This window comes from Electrona antarctica (assembly GCF_951216825.1).
Source record: "Electrona antarctica genome assembly, chromosome: 1".
Classification (NCBI taxonomy): Eukaryota; Metazoa; Chordata; class Actinopteri; order Myctophiformes; family Myctophidae; genus Electrona; species Electrona antarctica.
The window spans coordinates 47,426,646-47,454,470 of record NC_136806.1 but is presented as its reverse complement, the minus strand read 5'-3'; the positions used below and the strand labels follow the sequence as shown (position 1 = coordinate 47,454,470).

Below are 27,825 nucleotides of genomic sequence, written 5' to 3'. Positions count from 1 at the left end.
CAAAACATTTAAAAGTAAAAGGTTCCAGTCAACTAGTAGGCCTATGTCGTTTTTCATGATTTTTCAATTTCTTTTTCATCGTCAAACCATGAAAAACAACATACTATAGCACGTCAGGTTTTTTTTGTCCTTTTGGTATGGATGTGCTTCACGCAAATGAGACATCACATGGACAAAGACAAAGATTGATAAATCCACGCCGTCTTTCTGTCTGTATAACTGATGGACAGACAGACATCTACGTATCTTTCATTTTTCAATATCATATACTATACGGATACGGGCTAGAAACAAAACAATCTAATGAACACTGTGAATTCAGCAGGTTTTTAATGTTGCAAAGCTTGTTACAGATGTAAAGCTTTTATTAAAGGCACTTGATATACTATACTTTTATATATAAAAAAAAGAAACATACAAATCTGTATCAAAATCCTCCTGTATCACAAGCAGGTGCTTATAACATGGAGAAATAAATCCAAGAATATCAGTCATTAAAAAAATCTGAGTGTTGGGTTGAAATCCAAAAAGCATCTTCTCCCTCGGCAGTGCTCCAACACAGTGATGTTACATCACCATCTAGTTTTAAACCACCATGTTCCATAGCAACAACGTACAGGCACACCTTAAAACCAACACAAATATACTCGCATAGAACACCTTTCACAATTTCATGGTCAAATTTGTTTCATTTTTTTAACAGCCTTTGTCCATTATGTCCCTCAATGGATGTCGTATGTACTGTATGTATGCAAAATTATGTGCGTATGAATGTATGCTCTGCCACATTTTGCCCAAACAAGTTTAGCCTCTCAATACGTACTGGGGGGGGGGGGGGCACCCCCCTCCACCCCAGCACGTAAAGAGATGGTTAAACTTGGGGGGGGGGGGGGGGGGGACTTCCATCATCAAAAGATGGGTGCATGGTGCAACTGAAAAACCCATTAAACCCCGGAAAGCATCTGTGTCATTTTAGATTTCTGCGTTTGCTATTCAAAAATAGCAGATATACAAGCTCACTCAAAGCACGCTACTAGTGCCACACTGCGAGCTTGTACATCTATTTTTAAAGACAGCCTTTCTACTCGACTGGTTTCTCATTACCAACTACAGAAACAAGTACTGCAGTAACAAGAAAGAAGCATGTCAGGGCGGTGGATCGTTACAGTAATAATTCTTAACAATTACCAGACTAAACGACTTGCTGAACTTAAAGGGTAATTACTGCAAAGTGAACGAGAATAAGGAGCAGATGTTGACATTTTGACCGTACAAACAATTAAGACCCAAAAACCCAGCAGAGCTGAAGTGACATTTTCAACGCTCAATAGCATCGCAATAAACACACAGTTAAGAGGAAATAAAGGACTTACTAACCCAACAAGCCACAACAGGAAAACAAATATATTGTTTGTCGGGGCAGAAACCTCAAAACCCAATGTTTTAAAGGTTTCATCAATTACACCCAAAAAACCTGAACTTTGAACATTCAGTGGATTTTCTGTGGTCTGGAGTTTTATCTGGGGTTTGGAAGCCTTTTCAGCTGCAATGAAAACAAACAGTGAAAACAGTGACATCTGCTGGTAAATCCCATCAACATATATGGGATTTGCAGGCTGTGACATCACAAAGCAGCACTTGTTTGAGCCAGAAAACCCCAGACCACAGAAAATGTACTGAATGTTAAAAGTTCAGGTTTTTAGGGTGAAATTGAGCTCAGAAAACCTAAAAAAATAAAAGAAAAAGTACAAAAACTTAACTTTTTGTGTTTTGTATTTGTCCATAGATGAATGCCCTATACTTGATCATACTACAACACACAAAAGTATCAAAAGTTGCAGATCCACAAGCTCCTTGTAGATCTGCTTATTTTGGTGCTTTGGAATCCTGAAAAGTAACAGTTTGACAGTTTTCAGCCGACAGACGATGACTTTGAAATGACTCGTCGACCATGGCTTCCATTTCAAAACACTGTGGCATAATCACTGGTGGGACAGTTAATACTCAAATATTCAAAAGCACAAATTATAAAAGTACATATTCATTTTTAATATCAATGCATTGAAATCTTGAACTTGAAATTGTCTTGAAATTTATAACATTTAAAAAGATAGGAAAAAATAAATCAATTCAGAGATTTTCAAAAATATAATAGTGAAAATAGTAGATCTACAAGCTCACAACACGAGGCACCGCACAGTACTAGTCGTGACACATTGTGAGCTTGTAGATCTGCCATTTTGTACGATATTTAAAGTAGGGCTTCAGTGGTTATTCATTTATCATACATTTTAGCACATTTGGGTCCCAACAGTCTCTTCCTGGCAATGTAGTGAAGTCAAAAGTACAATTTGTATTTGAAATGTAGCGTGTAGAGTGAAAGTCATGAATTTCCAAAAACAAAATAAAACTTGAGAAATGTACTTAAGCACAGTACTCGAGTAAACATACTTAGTCAATCCACCACTGAAGGTGGGTGAGAAATTAATGGTTTGGTGACAACGCAGTCTGTGTCCTATAACAGCAGGGTTTGGTCTGGCAACAAGTCTTTGCATGTGAACACACCACAGCCCAGGCAATGGAATGGTAGGATGTGTGTGGTTTTGCAGAGGAGAGGAGAGGAGAGGGGAGGGGAGGGGGAGGGGAGAAGGAGAGGAGCGGGAGATTGACACTGGCATGCCAGAGGAGTGTAAAGTGTTGAAATAAAAAAGGGGTTCCTCTTCTATGGGTGATCTCTTGGTCCCTCCCTCTACTCAGACGGGAGCAAAGGCATGGCCTTTACACAGTGGCTTATCCTTCTTGGAATAGAACGTCTTTCCCTCCAGGTTGATCTGGCAGAGCTGCGGCGATGAAAGAAGAGGGCACAGAGGACAGAGACAGAGGGTTACGCTCGCTCGGATCTCACGGGCACAAGGTGTGGAAGGTTACGGGCGAACAGCTGCTGCACATTATTTATTATTCTGACTTTATTTCCACTACTGTCCTCCATGGACAGAAGAAAATAACATAAACAGAGAGAAAGGAGAGCCTGCAGGTGACAGCTTGACAGGAGAAGACAAACTAGAGTGACAGGGAGACAGAGAGAGCAGCAACAGAGGGAGAAATAAGACAGGAGAGGAGAGAGAAAAAAAGAGAGAGAGAGAGAGAGAGAGAGAGAGAGAGAGAGAGAGAGAGAGAGAGAGAGAGAGAGAGAGAGAGAGAGAGAGAGAGAGAGAGAGAGAGAGAGAGAGGCCTAATTTATAGAGCAGGAGCTTATCGCTCTTCCAGGCAAGTTTATTATAGTTAACGAAACGTATGTTTACAATACTAACTAAAACAAACTGAAGTTATAGGCAAAATTCTCGTTATTACACAAAAAACTAAAAACTAACACTAAAACTAATAAATACTGAACTAAAATTAAGCATGGTCACAAAAATTAAAACAACTAAAACTAAACTACAGTATAATGAAAAAGCAAAAACTGTTGCCTTGCTTCCACCATGGGAAGAGGTGTGAATCAGAATGACTTACAGCGCAGACGAAGCATGTGTCATGCCAGCTGTAGCCTAAAGCCTCCAAGAAGCGGTCCCCAGCATCAATCTTAAAGTCACAGCCGTGGCACTTGGTACCAAACATCTTTTCATAGTCTGGAGGGGGAGAGCGAGATCAAATAAACACTGTAATTACAATTTTGAGATACTTTTTTACTTTACTCGACTTCATATACTTCTCCATCACAACTCAAGTCAAACACAAACATATTATTACTTATTTTACTCCACTACAATTATCTTACATCTTTAAGAGTAACTAGTTACTTTATTTGCACATTTAGATTACTAATACAGAACATACCTTAACCACTTTAGACCTATTTTAGACCTATTCAAAAACATTTTTGAAAATGTTTGACCAATTTTTATGTTCACTTTGGTTCTGTGAGCACATAGACACCAAAACGTTCATTCAAGTAAAATAAAATAAATAATAATAATAATAAACATAATAATACAGGCATTTTACTTTTCTTTTTTTATTGTGGCATTATTTATTTTACTTAAGTTTAAAAAAATGTGAGAAAAAAAGGTATGTAGACATACAGTCGCGTCCGTGTGTGTGTGTGTGTGTGTGTGTGTGTGTGTGTGTGTGTGTGTGTGTGTGTGTGTGTGTGTGTGTGTGAGAGAGAGAGAGGGGGGGGGGGGGGGGGTAATGAAGATGCAGGAAGAAAAAGGAGGCTCACGTAAGCTCCAGCAAAACGTGGAGTGTTGATGCAACACTCTCTCATCAATGGTGAAGAGAAAAGGGAATTACTTCAGCAGCGCTCCCCGAGCGGAGAGGACGGATTAGGATAAGGGGAAATTGCTCTAGATACTTAACTGGATTGTGCCAGTTTTTTTCATTACACAGACTTGTGTTGGGTGGGTGCGTGCGTGCGTGCGTGCGTGCGTGCGTGCGTGTGTGTGTGTGTGTGGGAGGGGGGGGGGGGTCAAGCTATAACGCTGATACTCGAGAGCGGAGCAGAGAAGAGAGAGATGCTGAGACAGCACAATGTTTATCAACACTCCAGGCTTTATACTCGCAGAGAGGAGAGGAGAGGAGAGTGCTCAGGTTTTCTAGCTTAGCCTCTGATAAAAGCAGCAATCCATTTGTGAGCCGCGGCGGCGAGGGACACAGTGGTGGAAAGTAACTAAGTACATTTACTTAAGCGCTGTACAATTTTGAGGTACTTTCCAATACTTTTACTTCTACTCCACTAAATCTCAGATCCAAATATTGTACTTTTTACTCCACTACACTTATTTGAACACTTTAGTTACTAGTTACTTTGTAGATTTTGATTATTAAAACAAAACATACATTAACCACTTCAGCCCTATATACATTTCGGCCATTTGAAAATAGCCGATATACAAGCTCACGTGTATACTGTTAGCTGAGGCAAAAAAAGACTAGAGCAGTAATTCTCAACTTCTTTTCATTTCTTCTCAACTTCTTTTCATTTCAAGGATTGACTAGCAGTTTGATATGCATTAAGCCATGGACTTTCAGTACCATGTTTTTAATCTCTGGGAACCTAATCTGCACTGTGAAGCACTGTGAAATCCTCAGTAACTCTGAGAGTGACGTACTGCGTACTAATGCCATCCCATTTCAAACTGGCCCATCCCTATTTGTGTACAACACTCTCTCAGTTACAGAGCCGTAAGGGTCTATTTGGACCCCCTGGTGGTCCCCAGACTCTACGTTTTGGAACCAGTGGAATATACGAGACGTAAACATCCTAACGTCTTGATGGACTGTGGGGAAATGCCACAAATTCATGGCGGACTAAAGACCATGCACAGTGATGATGCTACGTTTTACTAATAGTTTGATTAGAACTATCATCAGACTGGCTCTACAGCGCATGCTCACCAGGCAAGCACCGAAGGGGTAAACCCCCTTCCATTCTGTGATGTTTGTTTTTGCTTTTTTGTCTTGTTTCCATTATAACCAGATCCACCCCTGAAGGGTGAGGTATGTCATTAAAGAAAATAGTCGATGTACAAGCTTGCACTTTCGCCATTTTAGAAAATAAAATACAAAATTGAGAGCAGGGGCACAAATTAGGTTCCGAGAACCTGATCTGAAATCAAGCTGTACCGTCTGGAAACAAATACGGTGCTGCATGTGAATGCTGCAACCTGCACAAGTGCTGCATTGTAGGCCTAATTTAGGAAAATAAGGAACGTTATGCAACATTGTGGAGTGGACTGCAACATCTAGTGGTCACATGTTTATTGCATCTTTAACATACACCGGAGCCAACTGTGTGTGTGTGTGTGTGTGTGTGTGTGTGTGTGTGTGTGTGTGTGTGTGTGTGTGTGTGTGTGTGTGTGTGTGTGTGTGTGTGTGTGTGTGTGCGTGCATATGTATGTGTGTGCGTGCATATGTATGTGTGTGTGTGTGTGCGCACGCATGTGTGTGTGTGTGTGTGTGTGTGTGTGTGTGTGTGTGTGTGTGTGTATGTGCCCGTGAGCGTCAGTCATCTTCCTTGATGAAACACAGAGCGCCTCGCTCACCTCTCTCGCAGTAGGGCTCGCCCTCCTCCATGTAAAAAGCTTGGTTCCTGATGGGAGTCTTACAGGCGGAACACTTGAAACACTGAACATGGTAGGTCATCTTGAGGGCGTGCATGATCTCCTGCGAGTTGGAGGAAAGGGTGTAAATTGCTTAATTTACAGGAACAGAGACCCTGCATGCAGCCACGGGGGTCTTAAAAAACTTATGCCAGCCTTACTTCTGGTGAGAGATTTGAAGTGATTTAAAGTGTCGTACAAATTTCCAAAGTCAGAGTGAAATCACGACGGTCTTAACATCAGCGGGTACGTGGCATTGACACGACACTTGTTCAGTCACAAACTCAGTCAGAACGGTCTCGTCTGAACTGATCATCACAAACCTTTGAACCGGGACTAAAGAGTTCAGATGAATGCAGTCGACAGCTAGCATGTGTTCAATATGTGTTGAACAAGTATCCCTTCTATGACCATATATGGGCATGCAATCCTTTGTGCCCATATATGGAGCCGACTCTTGGTTTGTTTATGTTGTCATCGTCTTTTATTTGGCCACAGACTCCTGTTTGAAAATATTTGGGGCCATGGACACCCATACAAACTGTGTTGTTAAAATATTTCGATTTGTTTCACATTCTTTCAAGATTCTTTGAAAATAGCCAATGTATATAGGGTTAAAGTGGTTAAACAGATTGTGATGCTAGATTAACTAATGTTGCTGGGGACCCCCTGGAACCCCTTCAAGGACCCCTGGTGGGTTCTGGACCCCACGATGAGAAGCACTTGTCCTAAAGAAACCTTTTGGATAATGTGTGAAGCAGCGTGACAGCCTCGGTCTTAAACTAACGCCAGGCACCCGCAGGACTAAAAGCCCATGACTTATGGCAGATTGTTGTTAAATGCGAGAGCTTGTCAAGACTTTAGTTGTTCAATTATCCTCTGGTGAACGGTCTGAGACAGGCTGTGAATTACGAGTGAGCATCGCTTACAACCCATTTCATATCCCTTGTTCGGTGTTCGTTTTGTTTTATGGAGCTACTCGGATAACAGCAAAGCAAACATGGACAGAGCACTGTCTTCCAACAATCTTCTCAGCAGGCCTAGAAGTGAATCTGGATCTAAATCCAGTAGGCGGGAGGTAACTAAGTACATTTACTCAAGTGCAGTACTTACAGTAAATACAATTTTGAGGTGCTTTTACTTTTAGTACGGTATATATATATATTTTTTTTAAAGATTCTTTTTGTGGCTTTTGCTTTTATTTTATATTTTTTTATGGAGGGACAGACAGTAGGCTGACAGGAAATGGGGAGAGAGATGGGGGGAAGACATGCAGTAAAGGCCGTCGGGATCGGGAGTCGAACACACTGCCAGACTAGATTACCAGCCAAGGTGCCTGGAACACTGAGCCATGGCCCAGGCAAGTACGGTATTTATTAATACAACACTTTTCCTCTACTGCATCTCAGAGTCAAATATTGCACGTTTTAGTCCACTACAATTATTTGACAAGCTTTAGTTACAAGTTACTTTGTAGATTTAGATTATCATTACAAAACGTGCATTACCAGTTAAGCCTTATTTTATACTTTGGCTATTCAAACAGTAGCCGATCTACAAGCCCACAACGCGTGTGCTTGTAGATGTCCAATGTTTGAAAGATTTTGACACATTTTGAAAACTGTATTTTACAATACTTTAGTTTTCAACGTTTAGAATACAAGACTTTTACTTTTAACAGTAGTCATTTCTACATGTTGGTACTGCTACCTTTACCGGTACCTTTAATATAAAATCAGAGTACTTCTTCCAGCCAACAGCCTCTGTCTGAATCTGGTAAATGTCTTGCCTAGTGTTGGCATTCTTTTTACTTTTTATTCGTATCATTTTAATTTAACCTTTAATTTCAAGCAAGGATTAAGAACACTTCTTGTTTACAGCTACCGCCTTGATGTTGGAATGTAGAGTAGAAACAGCCCTGTGCGTGTGCAGTGCACGTACCCCTGCGATCTTCTTTTTGCACTTGTCACAGTTGGGCGCGTAGCGGTTATCGTAACACTTAGTGCAGAACACGGAGCCTCTCTCCTCGAAGAAGCCCCCCTCCTCCAGGACCACCTTGCACTGAGAGCATGTGAACTCCTCTGGGTGCCAAGAACGCCCCAGCGCTACCAGGTACCGGCCCCTGGAGAGAACACACACACACACACACACACACACACACACACACACACACACACTTTTACTACTATACTTCAGTCAGGATCACTCGCGTCGTAAATGAGTCAGCATTTATTGCAACAAATGGAATACAGTTAAGCCATTAATGGCTTCCTAATCTTAAAATGTTCCCTAACTTTTGCTAAGCAAAATCAGGGAATGCTATGCAATACCGCCCACAGGTATACAAGACTCAAACAAACGTATACAGTTTAACATTAAGCCATACAAGCATTGAATTTAGAGGCATGCACACATGAATTCCAGTTTAAATGTTTCAGTAATGCAAGACTCTGAATATGCGGTGGATGTTTATAACCACCTCCCTCTTCCTTTCCAGAGTAATGACAGCTGATTACAGCAGAGGCGTGTGTGACTCCTGCATGAACGCAATGCTTCATTTGTGAGGACATCCATATTATAGGATAGCGATGTTATGAATGCCATTTTTAACATTACCTTTTGTCATTGTTAACCCGAATAACACACACACACACACACACACACACACACACACACACACACACACACACACACACACACACACACACACACACACACACACACACACACACACACACACACACACACACACACACACACACACACACACACACACACACACACACACACACACACACACACACACACACACACACACACACACACAGTCTGAAACAAGGTTTTCCACTCCAGTCAGGGGGAAACAACAGCAGTTGTAATGGAAATGTCACATCCAACAAAGACACACATGAGTAAACAATACACAGCTAAAGTGCAAAGTAAACAAAACATATGAACAAATAACAATTGAGACATTCCTTGGAGACATCCTCTGTGTTTGTATTAACAACTTTTCGACCATCACATACAATCCCCATTTCAAAAGTAGCACACACACAAACAAGAGATCTACAAAGTTTACAGCATGTATAGCCGATGAAAATGGAGTTAAAGAGGTTAAGCTGATTTTGATGCTTTATCATTGTAGCAGAGGGTCTCACAGCCTCAGCCTGATGGCCTCAAAAGTCTATTATCTCTCCTGAGCTACAGGCAATTGCCTTTGACTTAGTGGTTAAGATGTTGACTTTCCATGTGGGAGACCCGGGTTCGATTCCCGGCTGCTTTTTTCATAATTTATCCCACGTTTTTGCAACACATTTTTTCACCCAGTGTCAATTATCTAATTCCTCTGCCAACTTGGGGGGGGCAGCGGACTGACCTCATGCTTCCTTCTATGCATGAGGAGTCCGCGTGGAAGGAACACGTTATTCCGACCATGCGGTTCCTTTCCCTCCATCAGGCGCCCCCGGCTGGTCAGGGGGAGGTGTTGCATCTGTTACATCATCTCATTTCGCTGTGGACCCCCATGGAACCAGAGCAGGGTAACCAGGGTAACTCCCCCTTTCCCACAGAGTCCACTCCTTACCTGATTATTTTGTTGCAGGCACCACACAGCGGGGTCCTTCCGCTGTCTTCGGGTGCCTGCTGCGCTGCCTGCATGATGGAGCTGCGGTTCTGCATGGGAGTGGGCTGGACGGGCTGCTGGTGCTGGGTCAGCACCGTGCTGGTCTTGTCTGGCCGGTATCGGTCCGCAAAGCCCGGGTCCGTCACCCACGGTGGTCTGCAGGCCGGCCCCGATGAATCAGTGGCCGGGGTCTTAGAACCTGAGACATGTACAAAATGGATGTTGTTGCTGTCGGACAGAAACAACTTTTTATTATAACTTATGTAAATGTACTTAGTTACTTTTCCACCCGTGGCAGACACCTACCATCAGGTTTATCTTCTGCCTGTAGTTTGCCAGGTGAAGGAGTCGACTCAACTCTGTGGACATAAATACACACCTGAGTAACCATGGTGACTGACAACAGTCTTTGTCTTTAAAATGTTACATAAACTTACCTCAATAACTGGTTCAATCATCATTAGGCGGTTAACAATGTATTCATGTTGAATATTGTTCATAAATCATAGATACAAAACAATTGTCCAAATTATTCCAAATGTTAATTTCTTTTTAATCAGAAATAGCTGATCTGTAAGCTTGTTGATCTGCTATTTTCAAATAGCCAATGTACAGTATATAGAGTTAAAAAGGTTAAACCGATTTAAACTGATTTTATGTTAACCGGGGGTCCCCGGATCCCACTTTGAGAACCACTGCTTTAAGGATGTGCAGAACTATCATCAGATGAAAGTATGTAGTTTAAATAATTGATCCAGAAGAGTGAGTGTGTGTCGCTTTTGAGTTTTTGTAACCAAAAAAATAAAATAGAAAAAAAGTCAAATAAAATGATTACATTCACTGCATTAAAATCACTGATTTAAATGCATTAAATCACTAATTAAAGCAATTATAATTAGGTTTTTCCTAATTAGCGCGATTTGACCCAGCAGCGTGTTTTCATGAGTTTGTGTGACAATTAATAAAAAAATATCAATCAGTAATTCCAACTAATAGCACAGCATAGCAGCTGATTATGGTTCTAAAGAAGGCCAGACGCTGAAAGGCGTCAGAGTTAATTATTTTAATCATGTTCTATGTATAGAACTAGCAAGTGAAATAAGGTATTTATCTTTTTCTTTCCACTTGAATTGTGCGCTTGTGTGAGCCTCTGCAACAAAGCGCTACAGAAAAGCTGCATTTCTCTAATGAAAGAAACCTTCTTGTTGCATTTAACATCCAGTGATGGAAGAAGTATTTTGATCTTTTTTTTAATAGCAATACCAGTCCACAATGCAGAAATACTATAAGTTGTACTTTACTTCGAAAAGACAAAGTATAAAATCAATAGGGATTAAATAAGGATTAATAGGTTGATAATATGCATATCTGCCAACAGGTAACCTAAAGTTTTTCATAACTGCACAATATTTGCCTCTGAGATGTAGAGTATAAAGTGTACATGTACTTAAAAAAAATCACACCCGTGTGAACTGAGTGGTGTAAGGTTTTATATAGCATGATCAGCTGTGGTCTGACGTAATGTCTGACGTAATGAAATCATTATTATTATATAAGGTAAGGTATTATATAGCCTGATCAGCTCTGATCTGACGTAATGAAATCACACCCGGATGTGATTTCACAACTGGCCTTTTTTGTGCAGAAAAAATGACCATGGTTGCTACGGTCATCCAGTTGACCCGGGTGTGATTTAATTACGTCAGAAATTATTTTGAACATAGCAACCATGCTCATTTTTTTCTGCACACAAAAGCCAGTTGTAGGAGTGGTTTACACCACTCAAAAAAAGAAAACTAAACAATTGTACTCAAAATGAAGTATAGTAATTGAGTAAAGGCACTTGATTACTTTCCCCCCAGATTATTCTTCAGCCTTGTGAAAGGGCAGGGCAGGACACGGCACGTTAACTCCACCACACCGGGGGTAGCGTTTGCCAAAACATAATCCCATCTATTCTGAGATCATTTCTGTTTTTGGCAAGAGACACCGCGCCGTACGGAATTAGGCTTTCTACAGTGAGTGAAGTGTTGACGCCACAGAAAAGTTGGGTTCCCGCACACCCCGTATTGGTGCAAAACTTTTGATTAATCTAGCGGTTGTTGCTGCCACTGTGCGTCAACCTTCTCTGAGAGCGTGTTACCCACAGCGAGCATCACAGCTCGTCGCACTCTTCCGTTCGGTGACACATGAAAACAACCTCCATTGTGAGCCGAGGAGGCAGAGAGAGAGAGAGAGAGAGAGAGAGAGAGAGAGAGAGAGAGAGAGAAGGCAGCTCCCGAGAACTCTTATCACGGTGAAGAAAATAACACTGTTGCCTTTAGGGCCTGCCGGTGTTTACATCATCTAAAGTGCCATCCACAATAGACTAATGAAGGGCTGATGAAATCCCTCCTCGTTTGCGGGAGAAAAACAAGACAGCGAGACGTGCCACACATTACATGATTCTGCGATTCACTCGCATGCCTCTTGTACCCTATCTCACCGTTATCGTCAGGGCTCATCTCCAGTCTAAGTGATTCTCAACCTTTTTTAATTTCAAAGGACTGCACTCTGTTTGATATGCTTTAAAAGACCACGCAATTATATTTTTTATCTCTGGGACACCAATCCACTCTGTAAAATCCTATTATTTTAACTCTGGTCCATTTGTAACATTGAGTTACAGACCCGCAAGGGTCCATTCGGTTCCAGCCTTATGTTATGCACACCTGTCCTGCATATGATGCTTCTACTTTCAATTGTTTAAAATAGCCGAAATATATATATAGGGCTGAAGTGGTTACTGTATGTTCATTCCTGGACTACACGTTGTCTCAGTAAGACTCCTATCCACTAGGTGGGGTAATAATGCACCAAGCATTATGGTAATTGTAGTCCAGGAAGGAAGTGAGTCCAGTGTCCATGACATCACGGACACTTTGAAATACTAAAATATCTAATAACACATATTACCCACACAAAAACCCAAGGAAAGTGCTTTTTGTCTCCCAAACATCATAAAAATAAGATATGGTTGCAAAAGGGGTGAAGTGTCCCTTTAAGGGTAGAGTAGGCTACATAAGTAAATGTACTTAGTTACTTTCCACCACTGGCCGTAAGGGGGGGGGGGGGGGGGGGGGGGGGCTGCGGATACTCGGACCCGACGTTGAGAACCACAGGTGTGTAGCATAATCATAATTATTATCAGCAGTAAAGGCCCGGCGGCGGGGAAACGTACCGTAGTCGCAGGTGCAGCCTGGGAAAAGGTTGCATACTTGGGAAGGGTCCAGCAGGCGCTGGCTGGGTGAAAGCAGGCCTGCAGTGGACCATCCATTACTGGCATTCCAGCAATAGCTGCGGAGGCCAGGTGGAATGCACTTCCTCTGCCCAGAGCTTCCCTGCCTGCACGTCAGGATTCTAACTATATCCATGCTGTCGGACGGAAACCTGGCAAGTCCAGATTTCAACTCTTTATATGGGGTTTTTCCTTTTTGTAAATTCATGCCCTACTTTGTTGTACAAGAGTGTCGCACACGACTCCACGGGTAGATCTACGGAGACTGTTTTAGCTACTTTACATTGTGAAAGTTAACGAGAAAACTGGTGTTAAGTGTGTCTTTATGATATCAACTTTATATTTGACACACACACACACACACACACACACACACACACACACACACACACACACACACACACACACACACACACACACACACACACACACACACACACACACACACACACACACACACACACACACACACACACACACACACACACACACACACACACACACACACACACACACACACACACACACACACACACACACACACACGCACACACACACGCTAATTATACAGCGTGAATCCGATTTACCCACAGATTCATTCAGTATCTCGGGTAATAATGTGAAAACCCATTTCCAAAGATCAAGTTATTTACACCTACAGTTGGCATATTATCAGTGATCAATTCAGGCATGCCTTTTTCCTTGCCTCCTCCTCAGTAAAACATCCTATTAAGCAGTGTTTTAGTGGTGACTGGTGGGATGCTAGTTTAATGACATCACACATGCATACATTTCCTTTAATAATGTGTGATTCATTTTACTGCATAAATAGCAGGATGTTTTTTGTATAGGTAATGACTAGCTTTTACCTGGCAGGCGTCACCTCTGTAATTGACTTCTTGAATCCATCAGCCACTGTTATCCAAACAGAACATCGGACGGTATGCCTACCACTACAGTAGGCTACTTCAAAGGCAGCAGGTCAAGAAATTAACCATTGATATGTCACATGTGCATCCATTAATTCACTTCAGATATTATCTCTGCGTTGTGAGAAAATGTACACTTACTGTATACAGCCTGTATACAGTAGGCTACACCTGGTAGCTTGCATGCTGTTTAACCGGCCTATGATGGTTCAACTAAAGCAATGCTACAAGCATCAGCACTGTTTTGTATTGTACTCCAAAAAACTACATGTCAGATGTACAGTCATGCCTAATGTACTGTATGCTCCATTGTACGGCGGCGGCACGCTGCAAAAATAGCCGTCATAAAAGCTCACAACACAGCGCATCTGCGCCGCGGCGTGAGCTTGCATATCGGACATTTTCGGCGCTCGGCCCCGGCGTACGATTAAATATAAATCGGGCTTCACTCTTTAAAAACGTGTTTATCGTCATAGAAGAAGAATAGAAAAGAAAAGAGACACAGGAAAAACAGACGAGAGATGCAGGAAAGAGTTTGTGTTTTGGTTTTTTTCCCCCAGATGTTTTATATTTTTCAATGACAGAAGAAGAAAAAACAAAGTTAGCAGATTTATCTTTCCCTTTCCTTTTTTCTCTTTCTTTCTTAATGGCGGGGGAAGCCTAAAAATGATGATGGCTCAGAAATGAAAACAGTCAAAGACGAAGATCTCAAAAACAAAAGGAACGCAGGCTTAAAAGAGAGCAAAAGAATGAGAGAGAGAGAGAGAGAGAGAGAGAGAGAGAGAGAGAGAGAGAGAGAGAGAGAGAGAGAGAGAGCTTACAGATCAAAGAAGGAGTCTGAACTGCACAGTCAAAGCGGAATCAAGAACAGAACAGTACAGAATATAATGGTACTACCCCCCCCCCCCCCCCCCTCACTTAAAGAACAGAATGGTACTACCCCCCCCCCCCCCCCCCCCCCCTGCTGTTACTACGACTCCAGAGTTGCAAACAGTGTGACAAACAGGAAAAGGAGGGAAACAGGCGTTCCAGGCAGTGTTGACAAACACCCGTCACCATCACGTCAACAAAAAAAATTCAGAGAGAAAATCAGACACTTTCAGCACCCGGCAACATCACGTCACACATTCAGAGGGCGATAACACATCATCATCAGTATCACCACTTATCAGGCTCAGTACACACGGTTCCACCCTGGGCTTTGTCATCTAACATTGAGAAACAAGTGATCTAGGCAGAGTTACTTCTACAGTATTTATATTAATTGTGCGTGGGGGGAGGGGTTGGCGAGTGGGGGGAGGGTGTTTGCTTCTTCCCTCTCCCTCCTCCGTTTCCGGGCGAGTTTGTTTTCATCTGCCATTGGATAGTTGGCTATCGTCGTAGTCGTTATTATTTTGTTTGTTTTTTGTCATTTTGTCGTCGGCCGTGGGTTGTGGTGGCTATCGCTTTAGCAGGCTTTGGGGCAGGCGGCTGGCTTTCTTCCGCGTCCCTGGTGACGTCTCTTTAGGGGTCGACACTTCAGGATTTAATATTGAGGGCACGGGCGGACCTCTCGTGGTGCCAGTCCCTCAGACGCGCATAACGGGGGCTCTGAATCTCCGTGAGGAACTTTTCCCTAACCACACCACATGCAAAAGGGAGGAATGAGACACAGCGACAGCACAAAAGATGACAACCCACACACAGGAAATGAAAGATGAAGTATAAAAGTTTAACAAGAAGTTATGAAAGAATGTAGAGCGAGATGGAGGGAGGGAGTGGGTGGGGGGGGGGGGGGTTATGAAGAAACAAAATAGGTCAAACAGCTGAGACAGAATAAGGTTAAAAACGGGTTTTGAAATGTAAAACGAAGGAGCAGACACTCTCAAGTCGTTATCTCTGAATCCAACAGGGGGAGGTTGAAAGGCATGACGGTTAGGTATGAAGCAGATTTATGCATGACAGGATACAAAAAGGATGAAGGTAGAAGTTGCACACTAACACACGCTTCCGTTCAAAGCAGTGAAATATTACACCTACAGTACGCTACATAATAAGTAACACACACACACAAAACACAACACACACACATTTACTTGAGTAAAAGTACAAAAGTATTGGCCTCAAAATGTACTTAAAGTACAAAGTACTCACTATGCAGAATGTCTAATTTCACAAGTGTTCAAATGTAGAAGATGTATAAACATCTTTTAAAAATAGCCAATCTACAAGCTCCCAATTGTGAGCTTGAAGATCTTCCATTTTCAAATGGCCAAAATGTATATATGGCTGAAGTTAATGTATAATTTGTAATAATAATCTTAATCCACAAAGTAACTATTAACTAAAGTGTTCAAATAATTGTAATGGAGTAAAAGTACAATTATTGCCTCTGAGATGTAGTGGAGAAGATGTAAAAGTACTGAAAATTAGAAATACTCAAGTAGAGTCAAAATACATTGTACTTAAGTAAATGCACTTAGTTGCTTTAGACCACAGCAGTACGACACACACACACACACACACACACACACACACACACACACACACACACACACACACACACACACACACACACACACACACACACACACACACACACACACACACACACACACACACACACACACACACACACACACACACACACACACACACACACACACACACACACACACACACACACACACACACACACACACACACAAAGTTTTTTTTTCTCTCCGAAAACTAACAACAACAAAGGTAAACAACAGACGAGCACGTTAGCGTCACGACACACAGGCTTGTTATGATGCCAGATCTACAGTATATCTAGTTGCGCACACACACACACACGCACACACACAAGTGTTGTGCACCGAAAAACAGCACACCTGCAAGCTCCCTCCGTCTATGGCGTTGTGGGCTTGGAGATCTGCTATTTTCGGTGCACGACACGGCGCACAAACCAAACGCGACAGCGTTGTGGATGTGATTGTGAACAGCCTTAAACTCTATCGGTTTCGTTCAAGCCTTTTTACCTGGATCTTTTCAGGATTTCATCGTCTGGGTCCTGCACTGAGATATCCAGGAGAAACAGGCATGAGAACCTTTAAAAAGGCCAATGATGGCTAATGAGCCAAAACCTCCTACTATTTATAAAATATTTAAGCAGTTTTTATTTTTTATTTAAATTATAGAGGGCAACTAGCCAGAGACCCTTTTAAAAAGAATAACATCACCCATCTAAATCTTCCTATTGCTGGTCCCCACTAATACAATCATGGGATTCTAAAATTAATATACTGTACATAAAACGCGTTGCATCACAAGTTCACAATACTAAAGTGGTAAACAGCCTCTGGACGCCTGAGCTCTGCTCTCCCCCTCATACTATACCTCTCTTTCTCTCCCTATCTCCCCTTCTCTTGCCACCCTCTCACTCTCTCCCTATTTATACATGTATCTGGCTTCTCTCTCTCTCTCTCCCTACATTCCAGGAGAGGGCCCTAACTTACTGTAGTCGGTGCCTGTGAGTTGGGCCAGCATACGGAAGGAGCGAGACTGGGTGGTACCGGTGCGAGGTTGCCAGTCCTGAGTGTCCTCAATCAGCCTCTTCTTGCTGCGATCGTTGGGGATGAACATGGGCACGTTGTCCGCTCTCAGGCCGTGCCTGCGCGTCGTACAAACACACACACACCCCCGTTCAACTACAAGCTACGAGCTGATCAGGTGACTTCAAAGAGGCCAACCACGGCCCAACATGTGTGGGTCATGTAGACTAATTAACAGAGTACACTAATGAACGGTCACATCACACGCCGTTTGCACTAATGGAGGATCATTACTAGGACTTGACATGGGCTTCTTGCGGACGAACACACATAAGATTAACTATGGCAGCTGTTGTTGCTTTGGGAAAAAGTACTTCAGGAGCTAAATATATGTATTATTTATTATATGAATGAATGAATAAATGTATTATATAATTATATTATATTAAAAGGGGCACTAAACCCTAGACCACATTTACTGCCACACTGCAGTGCAGCAGCTGCAGTTTACACAATTAAAGGTGGGTTTGTTAGAATTTGCCGTGCCAACAATGAGCAATAGCATTTACTTACGGCTCACATTGGCACACCTGAAGCTAACACACCCATTATCATTGCATCAGCAGCAGCTGTGATGCTTACGTCACAGTGTACTGAGCTCATCCAAGATTTAACCTTTAGATGAGTTACCTTTTTTACCTTTAGGTGGCAGCAAACTCACAGCATGCCTAGGCTTTAGTTCTCCTTTAGCATCATTTTATAAACAGCTTAGGGTTACAAATGTCTCCAATAGCATCACACTTGAGTAGTTACCTAAAAACATGCATTTCGTCTGTCGTGTGGAAACCTCATATGTCCTAAACTGTTTCAAAGAAATTGCAAAAGTAGCATATCTATATGCTCAAAACGCTTGCAGATCTGCTATGTTTGATGCTTTTGTGTGACACTTCACTAGTATGATCAAGTATGGTATTCATTTACAAAAAAAAACACACAAAAACCACCCACACAAAATGTTAAAATATGGAGATGAGGTTTCTGCCCGACGGCAACGATAAATGTTTGCTAATGACAAGTTGGTTAGCCTATCTAACCCATGACAACAAATACAGTTATACAGTATATATATATCGTTGCTGTCGGGCAGAAACCTCTTATCGCCATATGTTAACCTTTTGTTCCTAGCAGGTGTTATGGACACCTAATCAGCTCAGAGACAGGTGCACAGGCAGGGATCAGACCTTTAGAATACAATACAATGATCCACAGACCGTCTACACAATAAGTAACACTTTATTTAGGCAGCGTTTCGGTCAATAGACCTTCAGGCATATGATCTACCGGAAGAATAGCCGAATAAGCACAAAATGCGACATTTGGGACATATGAGGTTTCCACCCCACATCAACGATATCATGGCCCGGATAACCCAATACACCAGTTGCTCTCCAACATTTATCATGCCAAGGAATGCATTTGATATGCATTTGGCCGCTGGGCCCCCCCCCCCATCTGAAAAGGTTTATGCCAGAGACTCCCATAAGAGAAGTCTGATTGGTGGTGTTGAAATGTTTCAGAACAAAGGTCTGCTTTCAGGTCTGCAACCTCACAACGTGCCACGATGCGACATGTTGTGAGCTTCTATCTATTTTGGAAGTATAAAATAGGGCTAAAGTTGTTAAACTGATAATAGATGCTAACTAATCTCTTTACTGGGGTCTCCGGAGGGGAGCCCACTTTGAGGAGCACTGGCCTGGCATGCAGCTGCGTGGGTCTTACTTGTTGTGGTAAGCTTCTTCATAGTAATTGGCTTCACCCCTGTAGGATGTACAAGAGCACATGCAGAGGAGAAGAGAAGAGGAAGGCAAAAGCTAAATCAAAGACTAAAAAGAATTATCTTTGATTTTTGTTTGGAGAAAAAACATATAATTATTAAATAGTTCAGCTTTGCCCGCAGGCACTCAAATAATAGAACAGATTTATTTTACAAAGCACTGAAAAGCCATCGGGGCTTTACTTATTAGAAAGAAAAGAAAACAAAGAATGCATTTCTAATTGTGGATGGAAGCGCTATATGAGAATTAATAAAACGTGACATTATTTGTGTGCGGTGCAGTGCGGTGTGAAGGTAAAAGAGCAGGAAAGGTAAAAGGAGTTGTACTGACTTGTCGAGAGGTTCCATCTGCAGAACAGAAGAACAGAGAGTGAAAGGGAGAGAGGGTCAGCGTGGGCAGAGCACACTAAACACAAGAAGAGAATATGACAGGCTCCCGTCCGTGCAAAACAGCAAGAGGAAAGCATGATGGCGTAGGAACAGATCCGTGCACGACAGCAGCAGAGAAAGCACGGCGTAGGATGCACCCGACATGCAGTATAAGTGACAAAAGAAGACAGCTAGGCCCGTTATCCGAGGGAGGGAGGGAGCATGGCATTGTGGGTATTGCAAAATGCATTATATTTCTCTAGAACCGAAATTCTTCCTGCGCACACACATACCACACCACACCACACCACACCACACCACACCACACACACACACACACACACACACACACACACACACACACACACACACACACACACACACACACACACACACACACACACACACACACACACACACACACACAAACTTCTTGTACGACTGATAGTGAAAACAGCCGATTTGCAATTATTTGTGAGCATCATAATGACCTAAGAATGCTCTAGTCTAGACTACAGTCCCTCTCCTACTGGATAAAAACAACACCTGAATGCTGTCTTCAGAGGTAAAAAGGTCACACTTGGCATTCATTCTGGGGACAAATCTGCAAGTCACAGATGATGTTGTCAGTTCCACCTCCGATCAGCGGCTATGGGAACATGACACCTGGGCGGACACGCACATTCACTGCACTATGCTATGATGACGCACGCTGAAGTTCAGGATGCTGGAAGAGCGTAAACAGACGGGAACAACATGCAATAACTAACGGAACAACGGAACATTGTCACCGGCCTCCATGCCGCTTTCTCTCCCGTTTCTTTCCCACTACAAAAAAACTTGACGCCCGGACAGAATAGCAGATTTTCGCCCCTTTTTCCGGCACGTTTGTGACGTCGAAACATGACGGAAAAACAAACAAACCAGAAAGGCATGCTCGTCTGCTGGTAATGGAAAAAGGTGTCAATCACCTATTTTTAGCATGTATGCACATAATATGCGCTAATGGAGGCGGGAAAACAGTATCTGGTGTCACCCCGACCTGAAATGATTGAGCGGGATCAGCGCAGAAACCTCGCAGCCTGCCACCCTGCTCCTCTCGCTCATGTTGAACAAACCGTACTCCCACGTCTGTCAACAGCGCTGGCATTTGTCAAAGGAATCAAGGCTCATTTCCATGCTAGCAATTCAAACAGTTTCCCTGTGTGTTCTACAACACACCCTGTCAATAATGCCGAATGTCACCGCGGTAAAAAAAAGCATGTATATAAGCTCTGTGCAAATACCGTCTAGCCAAACCTGTTTCGGTACAACAAGCACAAACATACTGTATGCCGGGACAGCGCTGTGCCAACACACATGTTATGCAAAAAAGCCTGTTAGCTGACTAGACATGTCTCGACAGATGTTTGGGTCTAATTCTAATCCCGATTTTGGAGAGTCCCAGACATACCGATCAAGTTTTTTTTTATATATATAAAAAAACAGCCACTCTACAAGCTCACAACGTGTCGTGAGCTTGTAGATCCGATCCATTTTTATTACATTTTCTTGTAATAAACTTGGTACAGATCGGCTAAAATTATTATCGGTAATAATCTCAGTCCGATATATCGTCGGACTGAGACAGACAGACCTACCATTGGGGGGCTGTTGGTTTCAAAGATGGCAGGAGGAATACGTCCAGTGGACCAGACTGTGAACACTTCTGTGAACACTGTGAGGCCTCGATCTCTCTAAAGAAAAGGCTGCTCAGTAACACGGCACCGCCACGGTAAGCAGATTTTATGGGAGCTTTCTAAAAACGGCAACAGACAACATCCATCCAGAGCCAAAAAGTTAAACTTAACCCAACACCCCACCCTAGGCAGCGGAGGAAGAAGTACTCTGACGTTTTACTGGAGTAGAAGTGTCAATACTGCAATATAGAAATACTCAGTTACAAGTCAAAGTGTGGAATTCAAAATGTACTTGAGTAAAAGTATGAAAGTATTGGCATCAAAATGTAATTAAAGTACCAAAAATAAAAGTACTCATTATGTAGATTCTACATAATGAGTACTTTCTTTATTAAAAAATATTCAATCGACAAAGTAAGTAGTGACCAGTACAGTTTTCAGAGTAAAAAAGCACAATATTTGGATCTGAGATGTAGTGGAGTAGAAGTAAAAGTACAGGAAATTGGAAATACTCAAGTAAAGTAAAAGTACCTCAAAATGTTACTCAAGTATAGTACTTGATTAAATGTACTTAGTTACTTTACACCACTGAGTAGAAGTGGATCGTTGTAAGTCAAAGTCATGTATTCAAAAGCATTCAAAGTGTTTGCATCAAGTACGACTGAAAGTACTCAAATTGTTCAAGATGTGTCAATTTGTTTTTGAAAATGTTTAGATCACACATTCACTCCCCCCTGCCCTCCTACAGGAGTGCTGCACACTCAAATACCATTGGGTCCATTTCAAGGAGACCTCTTAAGAAAGACCGTTTTAATGTCATGCTGCCAGATGACATGACAAATGCATTTGGACCTGCACAGCGAACCCTTGTAAAATGTTTATATATTCCTGCCTGTCAACTGTAAAAACCAAGTTGACGATTTTGTGTTATAAAAAATTGCTTGTGACATTTGTCTCGTGTTGCAAAAAAAGAAAAAAAAAAGAAAACAGGTGGCAACGGGAGGAACGGCTTTCAAACCAAACTATCTGCTAAATCAAGTGGAAATAAATTAACCCAAATAAACCCTCAGGTTTTTCAGAAGTCAGGAAGATTTCCTTTTTTCCGACCGCAAAGCATGTGGAATGTTGAGGGAGGAATAATGACATCATAGTGGAAAGTGATAGGCTCTAAATGGGCCACGAGATGCTGTTTTACGATTTGAACCGTCAACTTAATTCTGCTCATCTGTCTCTCTCTGACAGAGCGGTAAGAGAGGACACCAAATGAGGTTGGATTCTACGAATGGCTTCTAAATCCTAACTAGATAGATCTGCAAAGTCTTTCTGTTCACCTCCTAGAAGCCTGTCACTATTATTACATAACCTTTAATCATAATCATATTTGAGATACTCACAAAATCACGGTAATAGCCTATATATAAGCTAAAAGTTAGTTTTTTCGGTGCGTTAAAATACTTTAATAAAATACAAATAAGTAGAAATGTATTATATGCATGGCCTCTTTTGGCGTACATTATCTATTATTTTCATGATTGGCACCACTGCCATTGTCAGTCATTTCATTTCATACGGAGCCCGCCAGAAGCGTAGAAAGCGTAGATTAACCTTTGTCTGGCAGCCCGCCAACAGCGTGAAACTTTATATTCTTTAATCCATGTTTTGATCGGATGGCATCGATAGCCGTCTCTCGTTAGCATCCCAGTGTAAAGTGTAACAGTGTGACATTTTGAAGATGCACGCACATCCACTTGCACTCTATGTGCTGCTTTCAATGGCCTGTATCTCCAAATCGTGTCGTTTTGTCGTTTCTGGTGAAAACAAGGTTTTTCAACGGCCGACAGCAGGCGCTGTGATACTCGCGGTCGGGTTTTTTCTGCACCCAGCGAGAGAACAACAACCGCTCAAGACACCACACACACACCATTATGTCAACATAACACGGATACGGATATTTGGCTCTTCAAAATAAGGGTTGAAAGGGGAAAAACCTTGGCAATACGCAATAAATAGATTAATTAATCCTGGCGGTCAAACTTAAGTTATTTGTCATATCGGCCCGGTGCAATTTTTGATTACAAAGCTTAAAAGGCTGAACAGAAATGTCATGTTGATTTATACGTTCCCAAATAGAATCGTTAATCACAATCATTTGTATGACAATTAATCCTCGTTTGTGCCAAGGTGACACAGCCCTGTTCAGTGTGTTCACCTATGCCCAGTGGTTCTCAAAACTTCATAATTATGAGAGTGCAAATGGAACCATTCCATTTGCACACTCGTAAATGTCTATTAGCTTCCTAAATATCAGAGAAAGGAATATCCGCACTCACTTGAGTAGTTTCTTTTCTTATGAACTTTCTTATGAACAGACGCCGAAACAGACGTTTCGGCCGAAACTACTCAAGTGAGTGCGGATATTCCTTTCTCTGTATATCTTCAAGAATCTGCACCCAGCTACATTGTAAGAGACTATTTCCTCAAGACTCCCCCTGAGTCGAGCACGCCTTCTCCTTCTGATCCAGTGGGAGAGTTGTACCGTTCCGAAATGTCAGTCAGCCCCTGGGACCCTCTCAAGGACCCCTGGGATCCCCTACCCGGACCCCCACTACCCTGGGACCCTCTCAAGGACCCCTGGGGTCCCCTGCCCGGACCCAGTCAGCCCCTGGGACCCTCTCAAGGACCCCTGGGGTCCCCTGCCCGGACCCAGTCAGCCCCTGGGACCCTCTCAAGGACCCCTGGGGTCCCCTACCCAGACCCCCACTACACTGGGAACCTCTCAAGGACCCCTGGGGTCCCCTGCCCGGACCCCCACTACCCTGGGACCCTCTCAAGGACCCCTGGGGTCCCCTGCCCGGACCCCCACTACCACAACCATTGACCTACCCGTTGTGAGGCTGCAGTATGCCAGCGGCGGGGCTCTGTGAACGGTGCGTGTTAAGTTTGGGGGAGTAGGCCACAGGTTTTATGACGCTGCCGCCGCCGCCTCCCCCCCCTGCCGCCGCAAACGGCCTCGCCATCTTGTTAATGGCCGTGCTGGGGGCAAAGGAGTACTTTGGCTGCACGGAAGCCGCGGCAAGCGAATCCTACAGGGGGGGTTAGAGAGAGAGAGAGAGAGAGAGAGAGAGAGAGAGAGAGAGAGAGAGAGAGCACAGCACAGCACACATCATGCAGTTACGGTGTTTCAGACACGGCAAACATTTCTTTTCTGCTGTTGCACAATCCCAGGCTTTTCAGTTGAGACATCATCATGGTCATGGTCATCATCATCCTCTCCCACAGTAACATGGAATCATTGTCCACCACAACAAGGTCTCATTACTCTGCCAGACCAGACCAGGCCAGGCTGTTCTGTTGTCACAGCCGGCTGACTTTTCTTCCCCTGCCCTGCACATGAAGGCAGTGCTTAAGAGGTGTGAACACACAACCCCATTGTCTGACAAATATTTGCTTTGGATGTCAGCCAGCGGCTGGTTGTCCAGAATATGATCCGATTCCGCTGGTGGCAAAAAAAAAAAAAAAAAGCACTCGGCGTTGAGAAGAAGTTTGAAGTGGTTACATTTAAATGACACGCTCCTTCCGAAAGGGTTATCCTTTATTGAACGCTATGCACACAACATGAAGGACTGAGGACAGATGCAAAACTATGCCACCTTGTGGACGTGCTGTGTGCCAGCACATGGCAGTAAATGACTCCCAATGCAGTATTCCAGTGCTTAACAATCTTTTCTGGATCAAGGGCCCACTAAACATAACTTAACACGTGGTCAGATGGGTGGGCCGCCTGCATTTTCAGAGCAAGTTTATTTTAAATTATACCAATTATTTGGGCGCAACTTGCAATATCCTCACAGCCCACATGTTGGCAACTGCCTATTCAGGTATTAAAGAATATTCCAACAGGCCAGTACCTTTTCGATCACGTTAAAAGAAAATTGATTCTTGTAATGTCTCACTGAAAAAGATCGAAATAAACTTTTGATTCATTCATCAATGCTAAATACAGAGCCATTAGACTTGAAGCGGGGATTGTGCAAAGAAAGCATCAAAGGATATATCAGGAACGTTCAAAAGCAACACTCCACTTGTTAAAGTAACGCCATATTCATTCCTGCTAGCAAAGAAGACCATCACCTTTCTAGCTGACGGATGCTTTGGTAATGCTCGCTTTAAAAGGGACCCTGCGAGATAGTTTGAGAAGTGATGCAAGGTGACATAACCTATTGTGGAGGCCTCTCTGTGGGAGCCCAGCTTAAAGACAGTTTCAAATTGCATCATCCGTCAGCGCAGTCTGAGGGCTGACCGCGGGGGAACAGGCTCGCCGAGGTGCAAAGTATCCCGCTTTCACCCACAAGCTGCGTTACCAGGTAGAAAACAGTTCATCTACGGTCCATATACATATGTTTTATTATTATTATTTATATATTCTTTTTACTTTATGTACAGCGATGGGCGAGTCAAAATCTCAACGCAAGGTGTTCACAGTAAAAATAGATCTATAAACTCACAGCAAGTTGCATCACCACGCGTTGTAAGCTTGTAGGTGTGCCATGTTTGCTTCTCGTTTTATTCATTTGTGTGACATTATGGAAATGTTGAATAAATAGGACATAGTATATATTAAAAATAACCTTTTGCACATTTGTATATACAGCAATACTGATGTGTGTTTCTCACAAAATTCCAAGACGGCACACCGGGGTGCCTCAACAAACACACGGTTTGAGAACCTGCACTCTAAAGGAACCGAGAGGACCTGTTGAGCATTGCATTGCCAAAGCATCCCTCATCTCTCGTCTCATTCATGTGGTGAGCGTCTCATTTTTCAAGCAAATACCATCCTTACCTTCTGTTCTCCGCCCGCATGGAAAGCTCTGCAAAGAAAAGGGGGGGGGGGGGGGGGGGGGGGAAGGTGGTCAGAACATCAACTTACAATGAATGATGCTTTGTTCAACTGGTATTTAAACAAAAACAAGGCAGCAGAAATAAACCCAAAGACAAACAACTTTGATCACGACAGTCACAATATTGGTTGTTTGAATTCAAGTGAGCTGTCAACCACTTAGTTTGAATAAGGGAGAGAGCATGCAGTATTTTTTTACATCTGCTTCTAATTTGCCTTGGAAATGTAAACGACCCTTCTGGATAGTTTGTTTCTCTATGATAACTTTTGGTCCGTGGAGGCATTACAAACACCACATCATGGCTGTCGGGTGGAAACCTTGTACGCCTTTTCAGAAAACGAAAAAAATAACCCACGTTCCAATGGATCCAATGGACAATTTAGGCATAATCCAGAGCGATTTACACTTACAGTAAGCAAGAACAACAGATGGCAATACATCAAATACATATAAATAGTCATCAAGGATCATAAGCAAGTAGATGTTCAAGTCAAGGAATATTTGGCCTGTACAATGAAACTACGAGTCTACACTAGAGTGCTATGTCTACATAATATGCTATCTATCTATGATATCTAAATGATGTAAGTTTAGCCTTTGTTTAGTCACCATCTCTTTTTAATACCTTGTATTGGTTCAATATTTATAAACCTCATAGGCACACTTATAAGTTATAACCACTTTCACTTAAAACAAAAAAAAAAACAAATAGCCGATTTAGAAGCTCACAACCTTGCATCTGATCGGCTACTTTCGCAGTAGAGAAACAAAAAGTTGAAATATGGAGATATGAGGTTTCCGCCTGACAGTAACGATATCATCATAATCAATCTTCCACCCCAGTGTCGGCGCCAAACTACCTTGGCCAAACTCAAAGCAGATGGGCTCATCATGCTAAACATAGTACAAAGTGCACCCATGTTGTACATATCTAACAATCCAATCCCACACAGATCACCTTACTCAGTGGGGTCCCAGCAGACTGATGCAATGCAGGAGAGACCACCGCACATTCAAAGAATTATGATTCACTTTTAACGCAAAACAGAGGAACCCCGGTTCACTGGTACTGAGAGTCGAAATGGAAATTGTTCTCCACGCATAGCCACCATCACAGGGCTGTTTCCTTAGTCACACCGGGGATAGGCGCACACGCACGCGCGCACACACGCACACACGCACACACGCACACACGCACACACACACACACACACACACACACACACACACACACACACACACACACACACACACACACACACACACACACACACACACACACACACACACACACACACACACACACACACACACACACACACACACACACACACCAAATCCACTGGTGTCATGGCCCGGACAGCCACTCATAGAGCCGCGTTCCAGACAGACAGGATGACAAAATGCCAGAGTGTTGTGTAGATAGTGGAAGAGAGAGAGAGAGAGAGAAGGCTGCCGGCTGATAGCAGTGGAGGAAACACGGCGTGCGTCACACACGTCACACAAAACCCCATGACAAGTTAAAGCCACTGGCTGACATTCATAGCACTACCAACCAGACTATTGTCTTAGTGCTAACCCAAATTCTGACAAGT

The 27,825-nt window shown here is 42.8% G+C and overlaps 1 protein-coding gene across 3 annotated transcripts in view; it reads right to left on the bottom strand.

The window, feature by feature from the left end:
- Nucleotides 1–313: 313 nt before the first annotated feature.
- Nucleotides 314–27,825, bottom strand: part of pdlim7 (PDZ and LIM domain 7) — a 54,795-nt gene continuing 27,283 nt past the window's right edge. For 2 of the 3 annotated variants that reach the window (XM_079502841.1, XM_079502842.1), the window contains exons 4-11: nt 26,173–26,200; nt 24,213–24,412; nt 10,033–10,085; nt 9,688–9,925; nt 8,043–8,223; nt 6,045–6,165; nt 3,514–3,629; nt 314–2,840 (exon numbers count right to left, since the gene is read on the bottom strand). In XM_079502841.1, coding sequence (XP_079358967.1) covers nt 2,754–2,840; nt 3,514–3,629; nt 6,045–6,165; nt 8,043–8,223; nt 9,688–9,925; nt 10,033–10,085; nt 24,213–24,412; nt 26,173–26,200 — 1,024 coding nt within the window. In that variant the 3' untranslated portion in view covers nt 314–2,753. Of the gene's footprint in view, nt 2,841–3,513; nt 3,630–6,044; nt 6,166–8,042; nt 8,224–9,687; nt 9,926–10,032; nt 10,086–16,934; nt 16,972–17,411; nt 17,567–24,212; nt 24,413–26,172; nt 26,201–27,825 lie in introns of all 3 variants that reach the window. The other variant, XM_079502843.1, reaches the window with a different exon arrangement.